This window comes from Elephas maximus, chromosome 3 (genome assembly GCF_024166365.1).
Source record: "Elephas maximus indicus isolate mEleMax1 chromosome 3, mEleMax1 primary haplotype, whole genome shotgun sequence".
Taxonomy (NCBI): domain Eukaryota; kingdom Metazoa; phylum Chordata; class Mammalia; order Proboscidea; family Elephantidae; genus Elephas; species Elephas maximus.
In genome coordinates this window covers 8,866,684-8,885,811 of record NC_064821.1, presented here as the reverse complement: position 1 = coordinate 8,885,811, position 19,128 = coordinate 8,866,684, and the positions used below count along the sequence as shown (strand labels likewise).

The 19,128-nt window shown below is 44.1% G+C and overlaps 1 protein-coding gene across 1 annotated transcript in view; it reads right to left on the bottom strand.

Moving 5' to 3' along the window:
• CATSPERD (cation channel sperm associated auxiliary subunit delta) overlaps positions 1-19,005 on the bottom strand; it is an 83,908-nt gene extending 64,903 nt beyond the window's left edge. Inside the window, exons 1-6 of the mRNA XM_049876514.1 lie at positions 18,571-19,005; positions 17,004-17,058; positions 15,865-15,941; positions 6,013-6,085; positions 5,136-5,250; positions 2,524-2,591 (exon numbers count right to left, since the gene is read on the bottom strand). Coding sequence (XP_049732471.1) covers positions 2,524-2,591; positions 5,136-5,250; positions 6,013-6,085; positions 15,865-15,941; positions 17,004-17,058; positions 18,571-18,644 — 462 coding nt within the window. The 5' untranslated portion in view covers positions 18,645-19,005. The remainder of the gene's footprint in view (positions 1-2,523; positions 2,592-5,135; positions 5,251-6,012; positions 6,086-15,864; positions 15,942-17,003; positions 17,059-18,570) is intronic.
• Between the last annotated feature and the right edge of the window lie 123 nt (positions 19,006-19,128).

Here is a 19,128-nt window from a genome sequence, read left to right as displayed (position 1 = left end):
ATTACACCATGGGAATACCATTCCATAAAACATGCAGTAAAGGGGAACAAACAATCATTACAACAAAAAACCTGGGTGACTCTCCAAAGAATTATGCCGAGTGAAAAAACTAATCTAAAAGTATACACGATTCCATTTACGTAACACTCTTGAAATGACAAAACCATAGAAATGGAGAACAAATGAGTGGTTGCCAGGGGTTAGAATGGGAAACGGAGGAATCAAATTGACTACATCTGTGGAAAGAGACGATGGAAAAGCTCAATATCATCTGTCAGAACAAGGCCAGGGGGCAACTGCAGAACAGACCACCAATCGTTCATAACCAAGTTGAAGCTGAAGAAAATTAAAACAAGTCCTCGAGAGCCAAAATACAACCTTGAGTATATCCAACCTGAATTGGGAGACTACCTCAAGAATATATTTGAGGCATTGAACACTAACAACTGAAGACCAGATGAGCTGTGGGATGGCATCGAGGACATCACGCATGAAGAAAGCAAGAGGTCATTAAAAAGACAGGAAAGAAAGAAAAGTCCAAAACAGATGTCAGAAGAGACTCTGAAATTTGCTCTTGAACATAGAGTAGCTAATGAGAATACAAGAGCTGAACAGATGATTTCAAAGGGCAGGCTCAAGAAGACAAAGAAAAATACTATAATGACACGTGCAAAGATCTGGAGTTGGAAAATCAAAAATGAAAAATACTCTCAATGTTTTTCAAGCTGAAAGAACTGAAGAGAAAATTCAAGCCTCAGGTTGGAATAAGGAAGGATGAGGAAGAATCGATGCCGTTAAATTATAGTGGTGGTGAAAAATATTGAATGTACCATGGACTACCAGATGAACGAACAAGTCTGTCTTGGAAGAAATACAGCCAGAGTGCTACTCGGAAGCGAGGATGGCAAGACTTCATCTCTCGTACTTTGGACATGTTCTTAGGAGGGATCAGTCTCTGGAGAAGGACATCATGCTTGGTAAAGTAGAGGGTCATCAAAAACGAAGAAGATAGATTGACACAGTGGCTGCAACAATGGGCTCAAAGATAGCAACGACAGTGAGGACGGTGCAGGACCAGGCAGTGTTTCATTCTATTGTACGTACGGTCTGAACCGACTCAACGGCACCTAACAACAGCAACAGGGACAGAGCAAGGGCAGAGGGTGGGTGTGACAACAAGGGTTAGCAGGAGGGAGAGCTTTGTGGTGATGGAGCGGTTCTGTATCTTAATGGTAGTGCTGGTTACAGGGATCCTCACATGTGATAAACTGCATAGAACTAGACATACACAAACGAGGCCTGGTGGCGCCGTGGTTAGGCGCTTGGCTGCTAATGGAAGGGTCAGCAATTAGAACCCACCAGCTGCTCTGCAGGAGAAAGATGTGGCAGCCTGCTTCCATAAAGATTACAGCCTTGGAAACCCTACGGGGCAGTTCTGCTCTGTCCTGTAAGTTCACTATGAGTTGGAATCACCTTGACGGCAACACATCTGGGTTTTTGGAATGTTTACCCGAGGTGTAGCAGATCACTAGGTCTTTCTCCCACAGAGCCACTGGGTGGGTTCGATCCATTGACCTTTTGGTTAGCAACTCAGCGCTTAACCGTTGCACCACCAGTGCTCCTTCTTGTAAAGATTGCAGCTTAGGAAACCCTATGCGGAAATTCTACTCTGTCATATAGGGTCACTATGAGTCGGAATCAACTTCCAGGCACCTCATCCAACAGACACATTGTACCCAGGTCAATTTCCGGGTTTGGCCATTGCACTTGCCACCTAAGATAACCATTGGGGGGAAGCTGTTAACTAAAATAAAAGGTAGGTGGTTTGAAGCCACTCAGCAGCTTTGTGGAAAAAAGACCTGGCTATTTGCTCCTGTAAAGATTACAGCCAAGAAAACCCTATGAGACAGTTCTTCGCTGTCACTTGGGGTTGCTGTGAGTCAAGAATCAAGTTGACAGCACCCAACAACATACTCTATTGCCATCAGGTTGATTCTGCCAACTCCTAGTAACCTCATGGGATAGAGTGGAACTGCTCCACAGAGTTTCCCAGGTTGTAATCTTCACAGGTGTTGTTTTTTGTTAATCTTTATGGGAGCAGACTGTCACATCCTTCTCCTGTGGAGCGGCTGGAGGGTTCAAAACTCCGACCTTTCGGTTAGCAGATAAGGACTTAACCACTGTGCCACCAGGGCTCCTTACAACAACACAGAGCCTGTAGTTATTTCAAAACAATATTTTCAGCAATTTCTAAATTATTTTACTTTACTTATGTATATTTTTTAAATTTTACAAAAATGATAATGGTTGCATTCATGGTATGTCAGCCATTTGATCTGAAAATAGCGCCAGAGCCCCAATTTTATCTCGGGCTCCCTTCTGAGTCCCCCCAGAAAATACCTTTATTAACCTTCCCCAGGCCATAATAGCCGCAGCCCTCAAAGCTTACTGGCTTTATTCATAAATCAACTGTTTGGGATACAGAGAAAAAAAAAAAGAAAGAAAGATGACACATGTACTTACCAAACAAAAGGAATTCTGGCTGTAACAACAATTATCACCAGAAACATGTGAAATGGGGTGTTTTACACCTGAAAAGGAAAAATCATTTAAGAACTTAGGTAACAAGTCTCTGAAGTTCAGGGGACAGTTTATAGCGGGGGTTTCTCAATCTCAGTACTGTGGACATTTGGGGCTGAAGGTTTTTTTTTCTTAACTTTATTCTTTTTTTTTTTTCTTTTTCTATAATGTCCTCCCTTTTTGCTTTTCTTGTTGTGGAAATATACATAACAAAACATATGCCATCTCAACAAGGCCTAAGTATGCAAGCAGGGCCATTAATTACCTTCCTCAATTATGCTTTTTACTAAAGTACAACATACATCCTTACAACCTTGCGTGCACAACCCACCGACTTCTCACCAACTGTACACAGCCTTGCTGCCAGTGCTCAGAGCAAGAAATTGAACATTATCAGGATCCCCCCTCTCCCCCTGCCCAAGGTCTTTTTCCTTTTCATACCCTGCCTCCAGGCTCCTGCTCAATTTTTTTTTTTTTTTATTGTGGTAAAACATAGAGAACAAAACATTTGACATTTTATACATACAATTCAGTGATGTTAATTATGGTCACCAAGTTGTGCCACCAACATTACTATCCACTTCCAAATGCTTTCATCTCTCTTAACAGTAACAGGGGCTGGATAGTTCCCTGGGGTGGGGCTGGCCTGTGCCCTGAAGGGTGCTGAGCAGCAACCCTGGCTTCCACCCACTCCATGCCATAGCACCCCCTCCCCAGTTGCGACAACCACAGAAGTCTCCAGACTTGGCCCAGTGTCCCCTGAGGGGCAGAATCACCCCTGGTTTAGAGGAAACTCTTCTAGACCCGTCAAAGCGGGAAAACGTCCCTTCCCTTGGTTGGGTTACTGTGATTCTTTTTTTTATTCTAAAACATCCTGAGGTCCAGTCTCACAGGAAGTCATCTGGCCACACTTTCTCATTGATGCTTTCCCCCCTATTTGTCCTTTTTTTTTTTTAATCATCGTAAACACACACAACATAAAATTTACCATTTTAACCATCTCTCAGTGTACGACCCAGTGTCGTCAAGTCCATTCAGCATGTCTTGTAACCATCACCTCTATTTCTAGCTCTTTTTTCATTATCTCAAACAGTAACTCCCCACTCCCCCCTCCCCCCAGGCCCTGCTAACCTCCAGTCTAATTTCTGTCTCCGGGACTCAGCTTAGTCTACGTTTTTCATGTCAGTGGGGTCAGACGACACTTGTCCTTTTTTGTCTGGCTTATTCCACTTGGCATAATCTTTGCAAGGTTCATCCATGATGTGGCATATATCAGAACTTTACAACATAATGAAATACTGTCCAGTCCTGCACCATCCCCGTAACCAGTTGTAGATCAGACCATTGTGCTCCATAGGGCTTTCTTTCCTATTTTCTTTTTTTTTGTTATAATTTATTATATTTTTTTGTTGCTGAGAATGTACACAGCAGAATATATACCAATTCAACAATTCCTCCGTGGACAATTCAGTGACGTTAATTACATTCTTGGAGCTAGGCATCCATTCTCACCCTCCTTTTCTGAATTGTTCCTCCCCCATTCACATAAACTCACTGGCACCTAATCTTCTTATCTAACCTTTCCAGTTGCTGTTGTCAATCTGACCCCATAGAGATGGATCTTAACAGAGCACACCACTCAAGGCAGGTATTCTTTACTAGTTAAGCTAAACTGTTGTTTGGTTTTAAGACATCAGGGGATATTTTTGGTCTAAGGTTTAAAGATTATCTCAGGGCCATAGTTTTGGGGATTCATCCACCCTCTGTGGCTCCAGAAAGTCTACAGTCCATGAGAATTTGAAATTCTGTTCCGCATCTCCTCCCTCCCCTCCCCCCATCAGGATTCTTCTACAGAAGCTTTGATCAAAACATTCAGTAACGGTAGCCAGGCACCATCCAGTTCTTCTGGTCTCAAGCCAAAGGAGGTCACAGAGTTTTCATTGGCTGATTTTCAGAAGTCAGTCGCCAGGCCTTTCTTCCTAGTCCATCTTAGTCTGGAAGCTCTGCTGAAACCGGTTCAGCATCACAGCAACACACAAGCTCCACGGACAGATGGGTGGCGGCTGCGTGTGAGGTGCACCGGCTGGGAATTCAACCCGGGTTTCCCACGTGGAAGGTGAGAATTCCAACACAGCACCACCACAGCCTCTGTCTGCGCCTACCTGTCCTTAACGTATGTAGGCCTGAAGAGTCCCACCACCCAGCCTGGCTGCTAGACGCCTAGAAATCATTGCTGACCCCTGTCTGATCCCCCCAGCCGCCATATGCAATCCACTGACAAGCCGTGCCGATGCTCCTTGCTCACTCACTCAGTCAAGGTGGGTCTCTGTGGCTCACGACCACAGTCCCTGACTGAAACACTAGGTCCCCACCCACGGGACTCGAGCCCAGGCCAGTTTTTATTTGGACCTGAATATTGGCAACCCAGTAGAGCTGGAGGCATCCGGGTGCTGACGTTCAAGTAGGAGCATTATTTGTACTTCCAAAATTGGTATTTTGTCCTTCTCTGAGGCCAGCTAAATTCAAACAAAATCAACAAGACAAAATACATGTACCTACAGCTGCGTTCCAGGAATTGGCCCGATAATCATAAACATAGACTTTTTGGTTTATTACGAACAGCAATACTGGACCAGCAAAATGTGCTGACGTTACTGCTGGCACGCCAACCTGAAAATAACGATACGTATGATATCAACAACCATGTCTTTTCCAAAATTACTTCAGAAAGCAATACTTCTAGGCACACACCCAGGAATTGTTTATACCAGTGGGATTTGGTGGCTTCCTAGATACTGGGAGCGGAAGCCTGGTGGCACAGTGGTTAAAGTACTTGGCTGCTAACCCAAAGGTTGGTGATTCAAACCCACCAGCCACTCCATAGGAAAAAGATGTGGCAACCTGTTTCTGTAAAGACTGGAAGCCCAACCTTGGAAACCCTATGAGACAGCTCTACCCTGTCCTATAAAACCAAAACCAAACCAAACCCACTGCTGTTGAGTCAATTTCAACTCACAGTTTTCCTATAGCCCACAGTAGAACTGCCCCAGAGTTTCGAAAGAGGGCCTGGTGGATTCGAACTGCTGAGCTCTTGGTTAGCAGACGTAGCTCCTAACCACTACACCAGAGGGTTTCCACAGGGCCTTAATTACAGATTGAATTGTGTCCCCCCAAAACATGTGTTGTAAATCCTAACCTCATGCCTGCAGTCATAATCACATGTGGGAATGGGTTTTCTGTTACATTAATGACACCTGGTTAGTGGAGGATATGCTTTTGGCTTAAAAATTGTTTTAAACATCTTTAAGAGATACATTTAAAAACAAATCCCTAGATTTCTAACAAAAACAGATTAGGCTGATATTTCCAGGCTATATCTACCACTCAGTATTACGTATATTTGCCATCCTTCAGATTAAGTAAAATAACTACCTGCATTGATGTAGGTACAGTAAACGGAAGGAGACTACTGCCAAAATTATCTGTAGTGAAAAAAACTCGTGCTCTGAAAGAAACAATCAAAGAGTTAAATTGGGACAATTTCACACAAGTAAAGAAAAGAGACAGGGAAGACATTCTAAACATGTTCCATTCAAACAAAATTCCTTTTTAACTAGGAACATGTTGTTTGTTGTTGGATGCCATCGAGGGTGTTCTGACTCATAGCGACCCTATGTACATACGGTCATCCTTGCTTCCAAGGACACTCTGGCTGTATTTCTTCCAAGACAGGCTGGTTCTTTCCAGCAGTTCATGGTATATAGTCAATAGTGTTCGCCAACACCATAATTCAAAGGAATCAATCCTCCTTCGGTCTTTCTTATTCATTGGCCAGCTTTCACATGCATATGAGGCAACTGAAACAAGGCTTTTGAACACATTAAAGAGGTCTTTTGCAGCAGATTTGCCCAGTGCAATGCGTCATTTGATTTCTTGACAGCTGCTTCCATGGGCATTGATTGTGGATCTAGGTAAAATGAAATCCTTGACAACTTCAATCTTTTCTCCATTTACCATGATGTTGCTTTTTGGTCCAGTTGTGAGAATTTTTGTTTTCTTTATGTTGAGGTATAATCCATACTGAAGGCTATGGTCTTTGATCTTCATCAGTAAGTGCTTCAAGTCCTCTTCACTTTCAGCAAGCAAGGTTGTATCATCTGCATACGGCAGGTTGTTAATGAGTCTTCCTCCAATCCTGATGCCCCGTTCTTCTTCATATAGTCCAGCTTCTTGGATTATTTGCTCAGCATACAAATTGAATAGGTATGGTGAAAGGATACAACCCTGAAGCACACCTTTCCTGATTTTAAACCAAGCAGTATCCCCTTGTTCTGTTTGAACAACTGCCTCTTCGTCTATGTACAGGTTCCTCATGAGTACAATTAAGCGTTCTGGAATTCCCATTCTTCACAATGTTACCCATAATTCGTTATGATCCACACAGTCGGATGCCTTTGGATAGTTAATAAAACACAGGTAAACATCTTTCTGGTATTCTCTGATTTCAGCCAGGATCCACCTGACATCAGCAGTGATATCCCTGATTCCACGGCCTTTTCTGAATCTGGCCTGAATTCCTGGCAGTTCCCCGTTGATGCACTGCTGAAGACACTTTTGGATGATCTTCCGCAAAATTTTACTTGCATGTGATATTAATGATACTGTTCGATAATTTCCACATTCTGTTGGATCACGTTTCTTTGGAATGGGCACAAATACGGATCTCTTCCAGCTGGTTGGCCTGGTTTCAAGTTTCTTGGCATAGGCAAGTGAACACTTCCAGCACTGCAGCGGTTGGAACATCTCAATTGGTATTCTGTCAATTCCTGAGCCTCGTTTTTCACCAGTGCCTCCAGTGCGGCTTGGACGTCTTCCTTCAGTACCATCGGTTCTTGATCATATGCCACCTCCTGGGATGCTTGAACATCAACCATTTATTTCTGGTATAGTGACTCTGTGTATTCCTTCCATTTCGTTTTGATGTTTCCTGTGTTATTCAATATTTTGCCCATAAAGTCCTTCAAAATTACAACTCACGGCTTGAATTTCTTCTTCAGTTCTTTCAGCTTGAGAGATGCTGAGTGTGTTCTTCCCTTTTGGTTTTCTAACTCCAGGTCTTTGTACATTTCATTGTAACATTTTACTTTGCCTTCTTGAGCTGCCCTTTGAAATCTTCTGTTCAGCTCTTTTGTCATCATTTCTTCCATTCACTTTAGCTGCTCTACTTTCAAGAGCAAGTTTCAGAGTCTCTCCTGACATCCATTTTGGTCTTTTCCTACCTTCCTGTCTTTTAAATGATCTTTTGCTTTCTTCACGATGCCGCTGGTATCATCCCACAACTCATTTGGTCTTTGGTCATGAGTGTTCCACACTAAGACAGACTAGGAAGAAGGACCTGGTGTTCTACTTCTGAAAACCCTGGCCAGTGAAAATCATATGAATAGCAGTGGAACGCTGATACCATGCTGGAAGATGAGTCCCTCAGGTAGCAGAAGAGCTGCCTCCTCAAAGTAGAGTTGACCTTAATGCCGTGGATGGAGTCAAGTTTTCAGGATCTTCATTTGCTGACATGGCATGACTCAAAATGAGAAGAAAGAGCTGCAAACATCCATTAATGATCAGAACATGGGACGTACCAAGTATGAACCTAGGAAAAACAGACCAAAAAAAAAAAACAAAAAACCACTGCCATCGAGTAGATTCCGACTCATAGCGACCCTAGAAGACAGAGTAGAACTGCCCCATAGAGTTTCCAAGGAGCGCCTGGCGGATTTGAACTGCCAACCTTTTGGTTGGCAGCCATAGCATTTAACAGAAGCCATCAAAAATGAAATGGAACCCATAAAGATCGATATCCTAGGCATTAGTGAGTGGAAACAGACTGATGTTGGCCATTTTGAATCAGACAATCATATGGTCTACTATGCCGGGAATGACAACTTGAAGAGGAATGGTGTAGCGTTCATCGTTAAAAAGAACATTTTGAGATCTATCCTGAAGTACAATGCTGTCAGTGATAGGATAACATCCATACGCCTACAAGGAAGACCAGTTGATGCGATAATTGATACACACACACACACACATATCTGAGCATGTGTTATGGATCGAATTGTGCCCCCCAAAATTCGTGTTGTAAATCCTAACCCCGATACCAGTGGCCATAATCCCATTCCAGAACAGTTTTTCTTTGCTATGTTAATGACATAATATTAGGGTAGGGTGTGCCCTGAGTTGATCTCTTTCAAAATATAACAGAGATTAAACAAGAAAGAGAGAAAGCAGAGACAGGTGAAGATAGATACCATGCCACATGAAGATCATCAAGGAGTCAAGAAACAGAAACTGAGGAGACAAGACCTTCCTCCAGAACCAATAGAGACAGCAAGCCCTCCCCTAGAGCCAGCAACGTGCATTCAGACTTCTAGCCTCCTAAAATGTGAGTAAATAAATTTCTGTTTGTTAATGCCACTTGTGGTATTTCTGGCAAGCAGCACCAGATAACTAGGACAGTGTGACTTCTTGAAATAACATGACTTTTAAAGCGTTACCACTTCAAATGTAGAATTATACCAGACATACATGAAATGAGAGCTTTTCTTGTTCAGGATAAACTTCAGTCATTTACACAGATTTCGTCCCATTAAAGCAAATGATTTCAGACCAAGAATGTGTATATGAGAAAGAAGCAATTTGTTTCTCAATGTAGGAAACTTTTCCAAACAGAAAGGCCATCATTATTCAGGTTTCCTCCCTCCCCTCCCCCTTCGGAAAAGCTTTACAGTGTTTTTCAGAAGTGAATTACTTGGTCCACTGCCATGCATTTTTAAGTTTTTGTAATTGTGAACGGTATTTTTCACAATTGTCCTTTCTAATTGGTCACTACTGGCTTATAAGAAACCTCTTCACGTTTTTAACGTGTTATATTTGGTCATCTTGCCACGTCCAGTTATTAGTTCTACTAGTTGGTACTCTTGGATTTCGCAAATGTTGCCTTTTTTCCTATCACCTTGCACACTTGATTTCTCTTTTTCGTATCTTACTGCACTGGCTAGGATCTCCAGTCCTAAACTGAATGGGAGTGATAAGACTCTCTTGTTATGTTCTAAGCCAGGAGTCAGCAAACTTTTTCTGTAAAAGACCAGATAGTAAATACCTTAGGGGCCATACACACTTTGTTTTAACTCTTCAGCTCTGTTGACGTAGCACAGCTACAGCTATGCATGATATACTGTATTTTTTCACAAATGTTTCCACGTAAATAATATGCCCACACTAAAAATACACAGAAACTGGCATGGTGCGCTTACGAAAACAATGTGCGGGTGTGGGGGGGTTGTGTGATTGGCAAAAACATGTAACGCATGTGTTATTTGGGTAAGGATATGGTATGCATGCAGGGGTGTGGCTCCATGCCAATAAAACTTTAGCTGTGGACAGGGAAATGAAAATTTCATATCATTTTCACATGTCACAAAATGCGATTCTTTTTTATTTATTTCCCCCTAACACAGAAAATTGTAAAAATAGCATGTTGTTGTTGTTAGGTGCTGTCGAGTTGATTCCGACTCATAGCGACCCTGTGCACAACAGAACGAAACGCTGCCCGGTCCTGCGCCATCCTTACAGTCCTTGTTATGCTTGAGCCCACTGTTGCAGCCACCGTGTCAATCCACCTAGTTGAGGGTCTTCCTCTTTTTACGCTGACCCTGTACTTTGACAAGCACAACATCCTTCTCCAGGGTCTGATCCTCCTGACAACAAGTCCAAAGTATGTAAGACACAGTCTCGCCACCCTTGCTTCTAAGGAGCATTCTGGTTGTGCTTCTTCCAAGACAGATTTATTCATTCTTTTGGCAGTCCATGGTATATTCAATATTCTTCGCCAACACTACAATTCAAAGACGTCAACTTTTCTTTGGTGTTCCTTATTCATTGTCCAGCTTTCACATGCATATGATGCGGCTGAAAATACAATGGCTTGGGTTAGGCGCACCTTATTCTTCAAAGTGACATCTTTGCTTTTCAACACCTGAAAGAGGTCCTTTGCAGCAGATTTGCCCAATGCAATGTGTCTTTTGATTTCTTGACTGCTGCTTCCATGGCTGTTGATTGCGGGTCCAAGTAAAATGAAATTCTTCACAACTTCAATCTTTTCTCCATTTACCATGATGGTGCTTATCAGTCCAGTTGTGAGGATTTTTGTTTTCTTTATGCTGAGGGGCAATCCATACTGAAGGCTGTGGTCTTTGATCTTCATTAGTAAGTGCTTCAAGTCCTCTTCACTTTCAGGGAGCAAGGTTGTGTCATCTGCATAACGCAGGTTGTTAATGAGTCTTCCTCCAATCCTGATGCCCCGTTCTTCTTCATATGGCCCAGATTCTCAGATTATTTCCTCAGCATACAGATTGAATAGGTATAGTGAAAGAATACAACCCTGAAGCACACGTTTCCTAACTTTAAACCACTCAGTACCCCTTGTTCTATCTGAATAACTGCCTCTTGATCTATGTACAGGTTCCTCATGAGCACAATTAAGCATTCTGGAATGCCCATCCTTCACAATGTTATCCGTGATTTGTTATGATCCACACAGTCAAATGCCTTTGCATAGTCAATAAAACACAGGTAAACATCCTTCTAGTATTCTCTTCTTTCAGCCAGGATCCATGTGACAGCAGCATGGATATCCCTGGTTCCACGGCCTTTTGTGAAACCAGCCTGAATTTCTGGTATTTCCTTATAGATATACTGCTGCAGCCGCTTTTGAATGATTTTCAGCAAGTTTTGCTTGAGTGTGATATTAACAATTTTGTTCGATAATTTCTGAATTAGGTTGGATCACCTTTCTTGGGAATAGGCATAATTATGGATTTCTTCCAGTTGGTTGGCCAGGAAGCTGTCTTTCATACTTCTTGGCATAGACGAATGAGCACTTCCAGCACTGCATCTGTTTGTTGAAACATCTCAATTGATATTCCACCAATTCCTGCAGCCTTGTTTTTCGCCAATGCCTTCAAAGCATCTTGGACTTCTTCCTTCAGTACCATCGGTTCCTGAACATACGCTACCTCTTGAAATGGCGGGACGTCGACTAATTCTTTTTGGTATAACGACTCTGTGTATTCTTTCCATCTTCTTTTGATGCTTTTTGCGTCATTTAATATTTTCCCCCATAGACTCCTTCACTACTGCAACTCGAAGCTTGAATTTTTTCTTCAGTTCTTTCAGCTCGAGAAATGCCAAGTGTGTTCTTCCCTTTTGGTTTTCTATCTCCAGCTCTTTCCACGTGTCATTATGATACTTTGTCTTCTCAAGCTGTCCTTTGAAATCTTCTGTTCAGTTCTTTTACTTCATCGCTTTCTTTCTTTTGCTTTAGCTGCTCCACATTTGAGAGCAAGTTTCAGAGTCTCCTCTGACATCCATCTTGGTCTTTTCTTTCTTTCCTGTCTTTTCAATGACCTCTTGCTTTCTTCATAGATGATGTCCTTGATGTCAGTTCACAACTCATCTGGTCTTTAGTTATTAGTGTTCAATAAGTCAAATCTGTTCTTGAGATGGTCTCTAAATTCAGGTGGGATATACTCAAGGTCATATTTTGGCTCTCATGGACTTGCTCTGGTTTTCTTCAGTTTCAGCTTGAACTTGCATAGGAGCAATTGATGGTCTGTTCCACAGTTGGCCCCTGGCCTTGTTCTGACTGATGATATTGAGCTTTTCCATTGTTTCTTTCCACAGATGTAGTCAATTGATTCCTGTGCGTCCCATCTGGCGAGGTCCACGTGTATAGTCGCTGTTTATGTTGGTGAAAGAAGATATTTGCAATGAAGAAGTCGTTGGTCTTGCAAAATTCTATCATTCGATCTCCGGCATTGTTTCTGTCACCAAAGCCATATTTTCCAACTACTGATCCTTCTTCATTTCCAACTTTCGCGTTCCAATCGCCAGTAATTATCAATGCATCTTGATTGCATGTTTGATCAATTTCAGACTGCAGCAGCTGATAAAAATCTTCTATTTCTTCATCTTTGGCCCTAGTGGTTGGTGCGTAAATCTGAATAATAGTCATATTAACTGGTTTTCCTTGTAGGCACATGGCTATTATCCTATCACTGACAGCGTTGTACCTCAAGATAGGTATTAAAATGTTCTTTTTGGCGATGAATGCAACACCATTCCTCTTAAAGTTGTCATTCCTGGCAGAGTAGGCTATATGATTGTCCGATTCAAAATGGCCACTACCAGTCCATTTCAGCTCACTAATGCCTAGAATATCGATATTTACATGTTCCATTTCATTTTTGATGATTTCCAGTTTTCGTAGATGCACACTTCGTACATTCCAGGTTCCAATTATTGATGGATGTTTGCAGTTGTTTCTTCTCATTTTGAGTTGTGCCACATCGGCAAAAAACAGCATGTGGGTTGTAAAAAAACAGGCAGTGGGCCGTATCTGTTTTCCATGCTATGGTTTGCTGACCCCTGCTCTAAATCCCCACCACCCTCTAGAACCTTCTGCGACGGTGGAAACATTATATTTCTGAGCTGTGCAGTATGGTGCCACTGGCCACTTTGAGCACTTGAAATGGGGTAGTGTGACTGCGGAAGTAGACTTCTAATTTTATTTAATTTTAATTAATTTCAGTAGTCACACGTGGCAAATGGTTACATGGGCTACCACGGCTCTAACGGGATAACACAGAATGAGCATCTCGTCATGTGAGATGGTATCACAGAGGAAGCTGAGCGCTCCCCCTGCTCCAGGCCAGCCTTGCCTTCCCTACTTCCCATCCCATCTTGGGCGGTCCTTCCTCTGCACAGGCCCCTCTATCAGCAATAACCCTCTCGACTCTGCCTCCCTCACTGCTGGGCCTCTCTGGAAGTGGCCTCTCTTCTGTCTGTCCGTCTTTGCTTCTTGAGCGAGCAATGTAAAGTCTGGACTTCCGTGTCCTCGCTTGCTTTTTCTCTTGTTAAGTCCCCAATGCTCTGTCCCCTAACTGCCAACTCCACTGGCCACTGATCTGCACCATATGCCTTGATTTCTGTGACCCTCGATCCCCTCCTCCTTGACCTTCTCCCTCCGTCAGCTTCTAGGTCTCCCAGTTTCCTACTTCTCTTCCCTTTTTCCTACCCACTGTGCAGAATCAACATTCCCCAGAGCCTCTTGTCTCTGAACACATGACCCCTGGGTGTGATGGTTGATTTGGGATGTCAACGTTCCAACACTACGCCTCCTAGATTCTTTGGCGAGACACTTGTCTGGGTGCTGATATGGAGTGGTTACACATGATCAAATCAGTGGGCCTTGGTATGGCAGGCTACTATCCATAACGTAATCTGTTGTTGTTGTTGTCAGGTGTGGTTGACTTGGTTCTCACTCATAGCGACCCCATGTATAACAGAACAAAATGTTGCCCAGTCCGTCATCATCCTCATAATGGTTGCTACGTTTGAACCCACTGTTGCAGCCACTGTGTCAATCCATCTCATTGGGGGTCTTCCTCTTTCTCACTGACTCTCTAGTTTACCAAGCATGATGTCTTTCTTCAGGACTGATCCCTCCTGAAAATATGTCCAAAGTACGTGAGAAGTAGTCTTGCCATCCTCACTTCTAGGGAGCATTCTGGCTGTCCTTTGGCTTGGGATTCTGTAAATACCCCTAATCAGTCTCCCCGCCTCCATCTCTTCTCCAGTCCTGTCCCCTCCTCAACGTTGCCAGGCTGATGTCTTGAACAAAAGCACGAGTCATGTGGCACCAGTTTCTCTACTGTCTTTGGGAAGAGGGTGAAGATCTTGGATGGTGTACACGTCTGGATTTCTAACTTTGTCCCCCGAAACAACACCGAGTGCACACTGCATGTGGTATTTGAATGCACTGGTCCAAGCCCTTACATATTTGGCTGTCCCTGAACTCCTACACACTCTTCAAAACCCAGCTTTGGCATCAACTCCCCAGTGGAAACTTCTTAAGTATTTTCCCCTCATCCTCCCCTCCCCCTAGTGCTTATATCAAGCACCTTTGATAGGTGATACCACCTGTCAGTTTGTTGTACTGTGGTGGCTTGTGTGTTGCTGTGATACCGGAAGCTATACCTCTGGTTTTTCAAATACCAGCAGAGTCACCCACGGTAGAAAGGTTTCAGTGGCGCTTCTAGACCAACACAGACTGGGAAGAAATGCCTGGTGATTGACTTCTGAAAATCAGCTAAGGAAAATCCTATGCATCACAATAGAATATTGCCCAATATCGTGCTGGAAGATGAGCCTCGTGGGCTAGAAAAAAAAAAAAAAAGAAGGCACTCAAAATACATAGTAGTTAGAATTATGACAGGACATTATTGTCACAGATTGAATTATGTCCCCCCCAAAATGTGTGTATCAACTTGGCTAGGCCATGATTCCTGGTATTGGATGGTTGTCCTCCATTTTGTGATTGTAATTTTATGTTAAAGAGGATTAGGGTGGGATTGTAACACCACCCTTAGCCAGCTCACATCTCTGATCCAAAGTAAATGGAGTTTCCCTGGGGTGTGACCTGCACCACCTTTTAACTCTCAAGAGATAAAGGGAAGCTAGCAGAGAGAGGGGACCTCATACCGCCAAGAAAGCAGCACCAGGAGCAGAGCGCGTCCTTTGGACACGTGTGGTATTTCTGTTGCGGCAGCACTAGACTAAGACAATTATGAACAGCTATATTGCAACAGGAAACCCTGGTGGCATAGCGGTTAAGTGGTACAGCTGCTAACCAAAGGGTCGGCAGTTCGAATGTGCCGGGCACTCCTTGGAAACTCTATGGGGCAGTTCTACTCTGTCCTACAGGGTCGCTATAAGTCGGAATCGACTCGACGGCACTGGGTTTGGTTTTTTAATTTTTTTTTTACGTAGCAATAAACTGGATCACCTAGATGAAATGAACAAATTCTGAGAAGCAAAATACACAGCAGCTGCAACAATGGACTCAAGCACACCAGTGATTATGAAGACGGAGGAGGGCCAGGCAACGCTTTGTTGTGTTCTACGTGCAGTTGCCATGAGTCGGAGCCAACTCAACGGCAAGTGACACCCCATCACCAACCCCACTACAGTGCGACTGTCTTAGTTACTTGCTGGTCACTTCGTCTTTCATCCTCTGACCCCAGGCCCTGACTGTGGCCTCCCCACAGCCTACCAACCAGCAAGGCAGGGCAGAGAGGTCTTCAAGAATGTCTGTTGAATGAACGAATGAGAGCAAATTAAAATTTTTCAAAAAAAAAGGAGATAGCAATACATAAAATGGTCGCTTACCCTAGATACACAGCTAAGTTTCTCCTGCAAGGATGTTTAATCAATCGTGTGGTCCTAGATGAAAAATACAGGAGGTCCTAGAGAGATAATCACAAGATTTTAATGACATGAATAATAATAATAAAAACCAAACCTGCTGCCATTGAGTCAATGCTGACTCATAGCGACTCTATAAGACAGAGTACAGCCGCCCCATACAGTTTCCAGGGAGCACCTGTGGATTCAAACTGCCAACCTTTTGGTTAGCAGCCAAGCTCTTAACCACTATGCCACCAGGGTTTCCTCAAATAATAATAACCACCTGATAAAAAGTTTCCTGATGTGCAAAGTTAAAAATTCAAAGGGTGAAATCTGAATAAGGTTGGTGGATTGCATCAATGGTAGTTTCCTGGTTTTGATATTGTACTGTGGTTATATAAGGTGCTGCCCTTGGGGGATGTTGGGTGAAGGGTACACAGGATCTCTCTGTACTGTTTTTGCAATTTCCTGTAAATCTGTAATTAGGTCAAAACAAAAAGTTAAAGAAAAAAACTTAACAGTGTTATTATTGCCAATACATCCCATTCCTTCTGTGTGTTACTGTTTATTTACAGGTTATTACCGTAGTTGTTTGAGAGAGAGGCCAAAGGTCAAAGGATCGTAACCCTAACCATTCAGAAACCACAGTCACCTGAAGATTGTTTGCAAACGCAACCCCTTCTGAAATAATGCCACAGCGACAGGAAATACATTTTAGCTGATGAATTTTTTTTTTCTTCGCACATTTTAGCCACACATCAGGCGATGCTACATTTCCAGCTGAACAACATCATATCAACAAAGTAACAGGGTTTGCTTACGTTATCCTGCATTTTCAAATCCACCCGAGTGGAACAGACAGAACACTGAATAAAAACACAGACAACCTGAGTTCTAAGCCCAGTGCCACCTCTTGGCTTTGCTCAGATTATGGTTTTGCTCAGGTTACTTAATCACTCTCAATCTGCCTTTTAGTGAAAATTTGAAAGATTAATCCTTTCTTCAAAGGGCAATTGTGAGGAATAGATGTTAAGATGCTTGACACAGAACTGGCACCTGAGAAATACTAGATGTCGGCTCCAATCCAGTCATTAGAAGAAAGTGCAATAGGTGCTACATACCCCAGGAACTGCCTTGTGGACATTAAACACTTTTCCTGTCCGCACTGTGTGATTACTAGAGGCAAGAAACAAGAGAGGCCATCTGTCAACTTTTATTGAACATTCAGGATGAATAGCATGGCTCCTCCTTATCAGGTCTCCTCTATGTTAACTCTGGAGTACCCGCTCTTGATGTTTTTTTGGGTTTTAAGAGCTCCTTGAGAATCAGAAGCAACTATGTCCCCTCTCCTCTCAGAAACAAACATGTTGTTGTTGGGTGCCATCGAGTTGATTCTGACTCATAGCGACCCCATGAGAGAGTAGAAACATCCCATAGGGTTTTCTAGGCTGTAATCTTTATGGGAACAGATTGCCAGGTCTTTCTCCCGTCGAGCCACTGGGTGGGGTCAAACTACTGTGCGCCTAACCATTGCGCCACTCGGGCTCCTTAGAAACAGACACAGATACACAAAAATGCAGATACAATTCTGAAGAGCACTTGAAAGTTCATTCTCAGTCCTCAGATTAAGAACTCCTCTGAGGTTTAGATTTTTTTTTCTTGTGGGGTGGGCACTGGAAGAACAATGGTATAGTTTAGGGCCGAGGTCCTCAAGCTTGAGTAGGAAACAGAATCACCTAGAAACCAGTACTACTGACTCATGGTGACTGCCATATGTCAGAGTAGAACTGTGCTCCATAGGGTTTTCGGTGGCTGGTTTTTCAGGAAGTAGATCGCCAGGCCTTTCTTCCAAGGTGCCTTTGGGTAGACTTAACCCTCCAACCTGTGTTGAGCAGCCAACGTTAACTGCACCACACAGGAGCAGAGGGAAAAACAAGGCTCCCCTGTTCCCAAGGCTGGAGCGATCTTGGTGTGTTCAAGAATTAAAGGAAACTGTGGTTGGAGCACAGGGATCCTGAGGGGGGACAGGGGCTAGACTGGTGGTTCTCAGTCCCCAAGAGACATTAGGCAACGCCCGAAGAAGTTATTTGACTGGGGAACAGAGCATGCAGTGGGTGGAGTCCAGGGATACTCTAAATATCCTACAATGCACAAGGCAGCCTTCAAAACAGAGAATGAACCGGACCCAAGTGTTAATGGCGCTGCGGTTGAGGAGTTGGGCCAAATCATGAGAGGCACAGCCAGCTTCTGCAAAGAACTTGGATTTTCTTCTAAATGCCACGGAGAGCCAGGGGATGGGAATGACAGGTCGGATTCCTTTTACAATAATCCCTCTGGCTTCCGGGTGGAGAACAGACATAAAGACGAAGCCTAGGGTGGTGGCGGTGGCTTAAGGGGATCAGAATGGGGCCAGAGTTTTTAAGTAGAAATCGGAGGGTGGGATACAGGAAAGGGAGGTATCAAGTTCGACTCACAGGGAAAAGAGGAGAAGCCTCAATAAGGTTAGGGAGAGGAAATGGGGCAGAAAAGCGGGGGCAGGATGATTCTCCTCGATTCCGCCCAGGCTGAGCCTGTCCCAAGGGTCCCTGGTCTGTCCAGGGGACCACCCCCCCACTTCCCTCAGCTCAAAGCTGAGCCAGCTCCCTCCCGGCCCCCGAAAGCATCCTAGCCCTGGGATAGCAGCCCCACCGGCACAGTGAATCAGCTCTGACCAGCGGCCAGAGCCGCACGGTCATCGCCGCCACTAGCATCACCACTAGCATCTCGATGCAGCCCCTCTTGCTCCTCCGCTGACCATCAACTGCCCCGGGAACGCGCCTGACAGTCCGCGCGTGTGCGGACTAGAGTTTGAGCATGCGCACTTCGTCCCCGGAGAAGTCCAAATCCACCAATCCTCGCCCTGGATTGCAGCATGCGCACGCTGTCTCCAGGAGCCCTAATCCTCCAATGACGACGCGGCCCAGAACCTGAGCATGCGCATGTCACTGGCGGGCTTAACCGCCCAGGCATACGCGAAAGGCTGCGTTTGCAGCAACAGTTTGCCTGCTAGGGCCTGGCGTATGCCTACAGCCTTCCAAGAGACCCGAAAGGTCCTTGAGCGCGCTGGTTGGGAGGCCCGAAGAGGTGAGATGACTAGAGACAACGGACGCGAACGCCCTGCTCGGTGTAGAACTCTCGCACCCCCCCAGGCCCCGCCCCCTGGAGCTTTCCGCCTCGGGCCACCGCCCCGACAGGCGCAGGAGTACG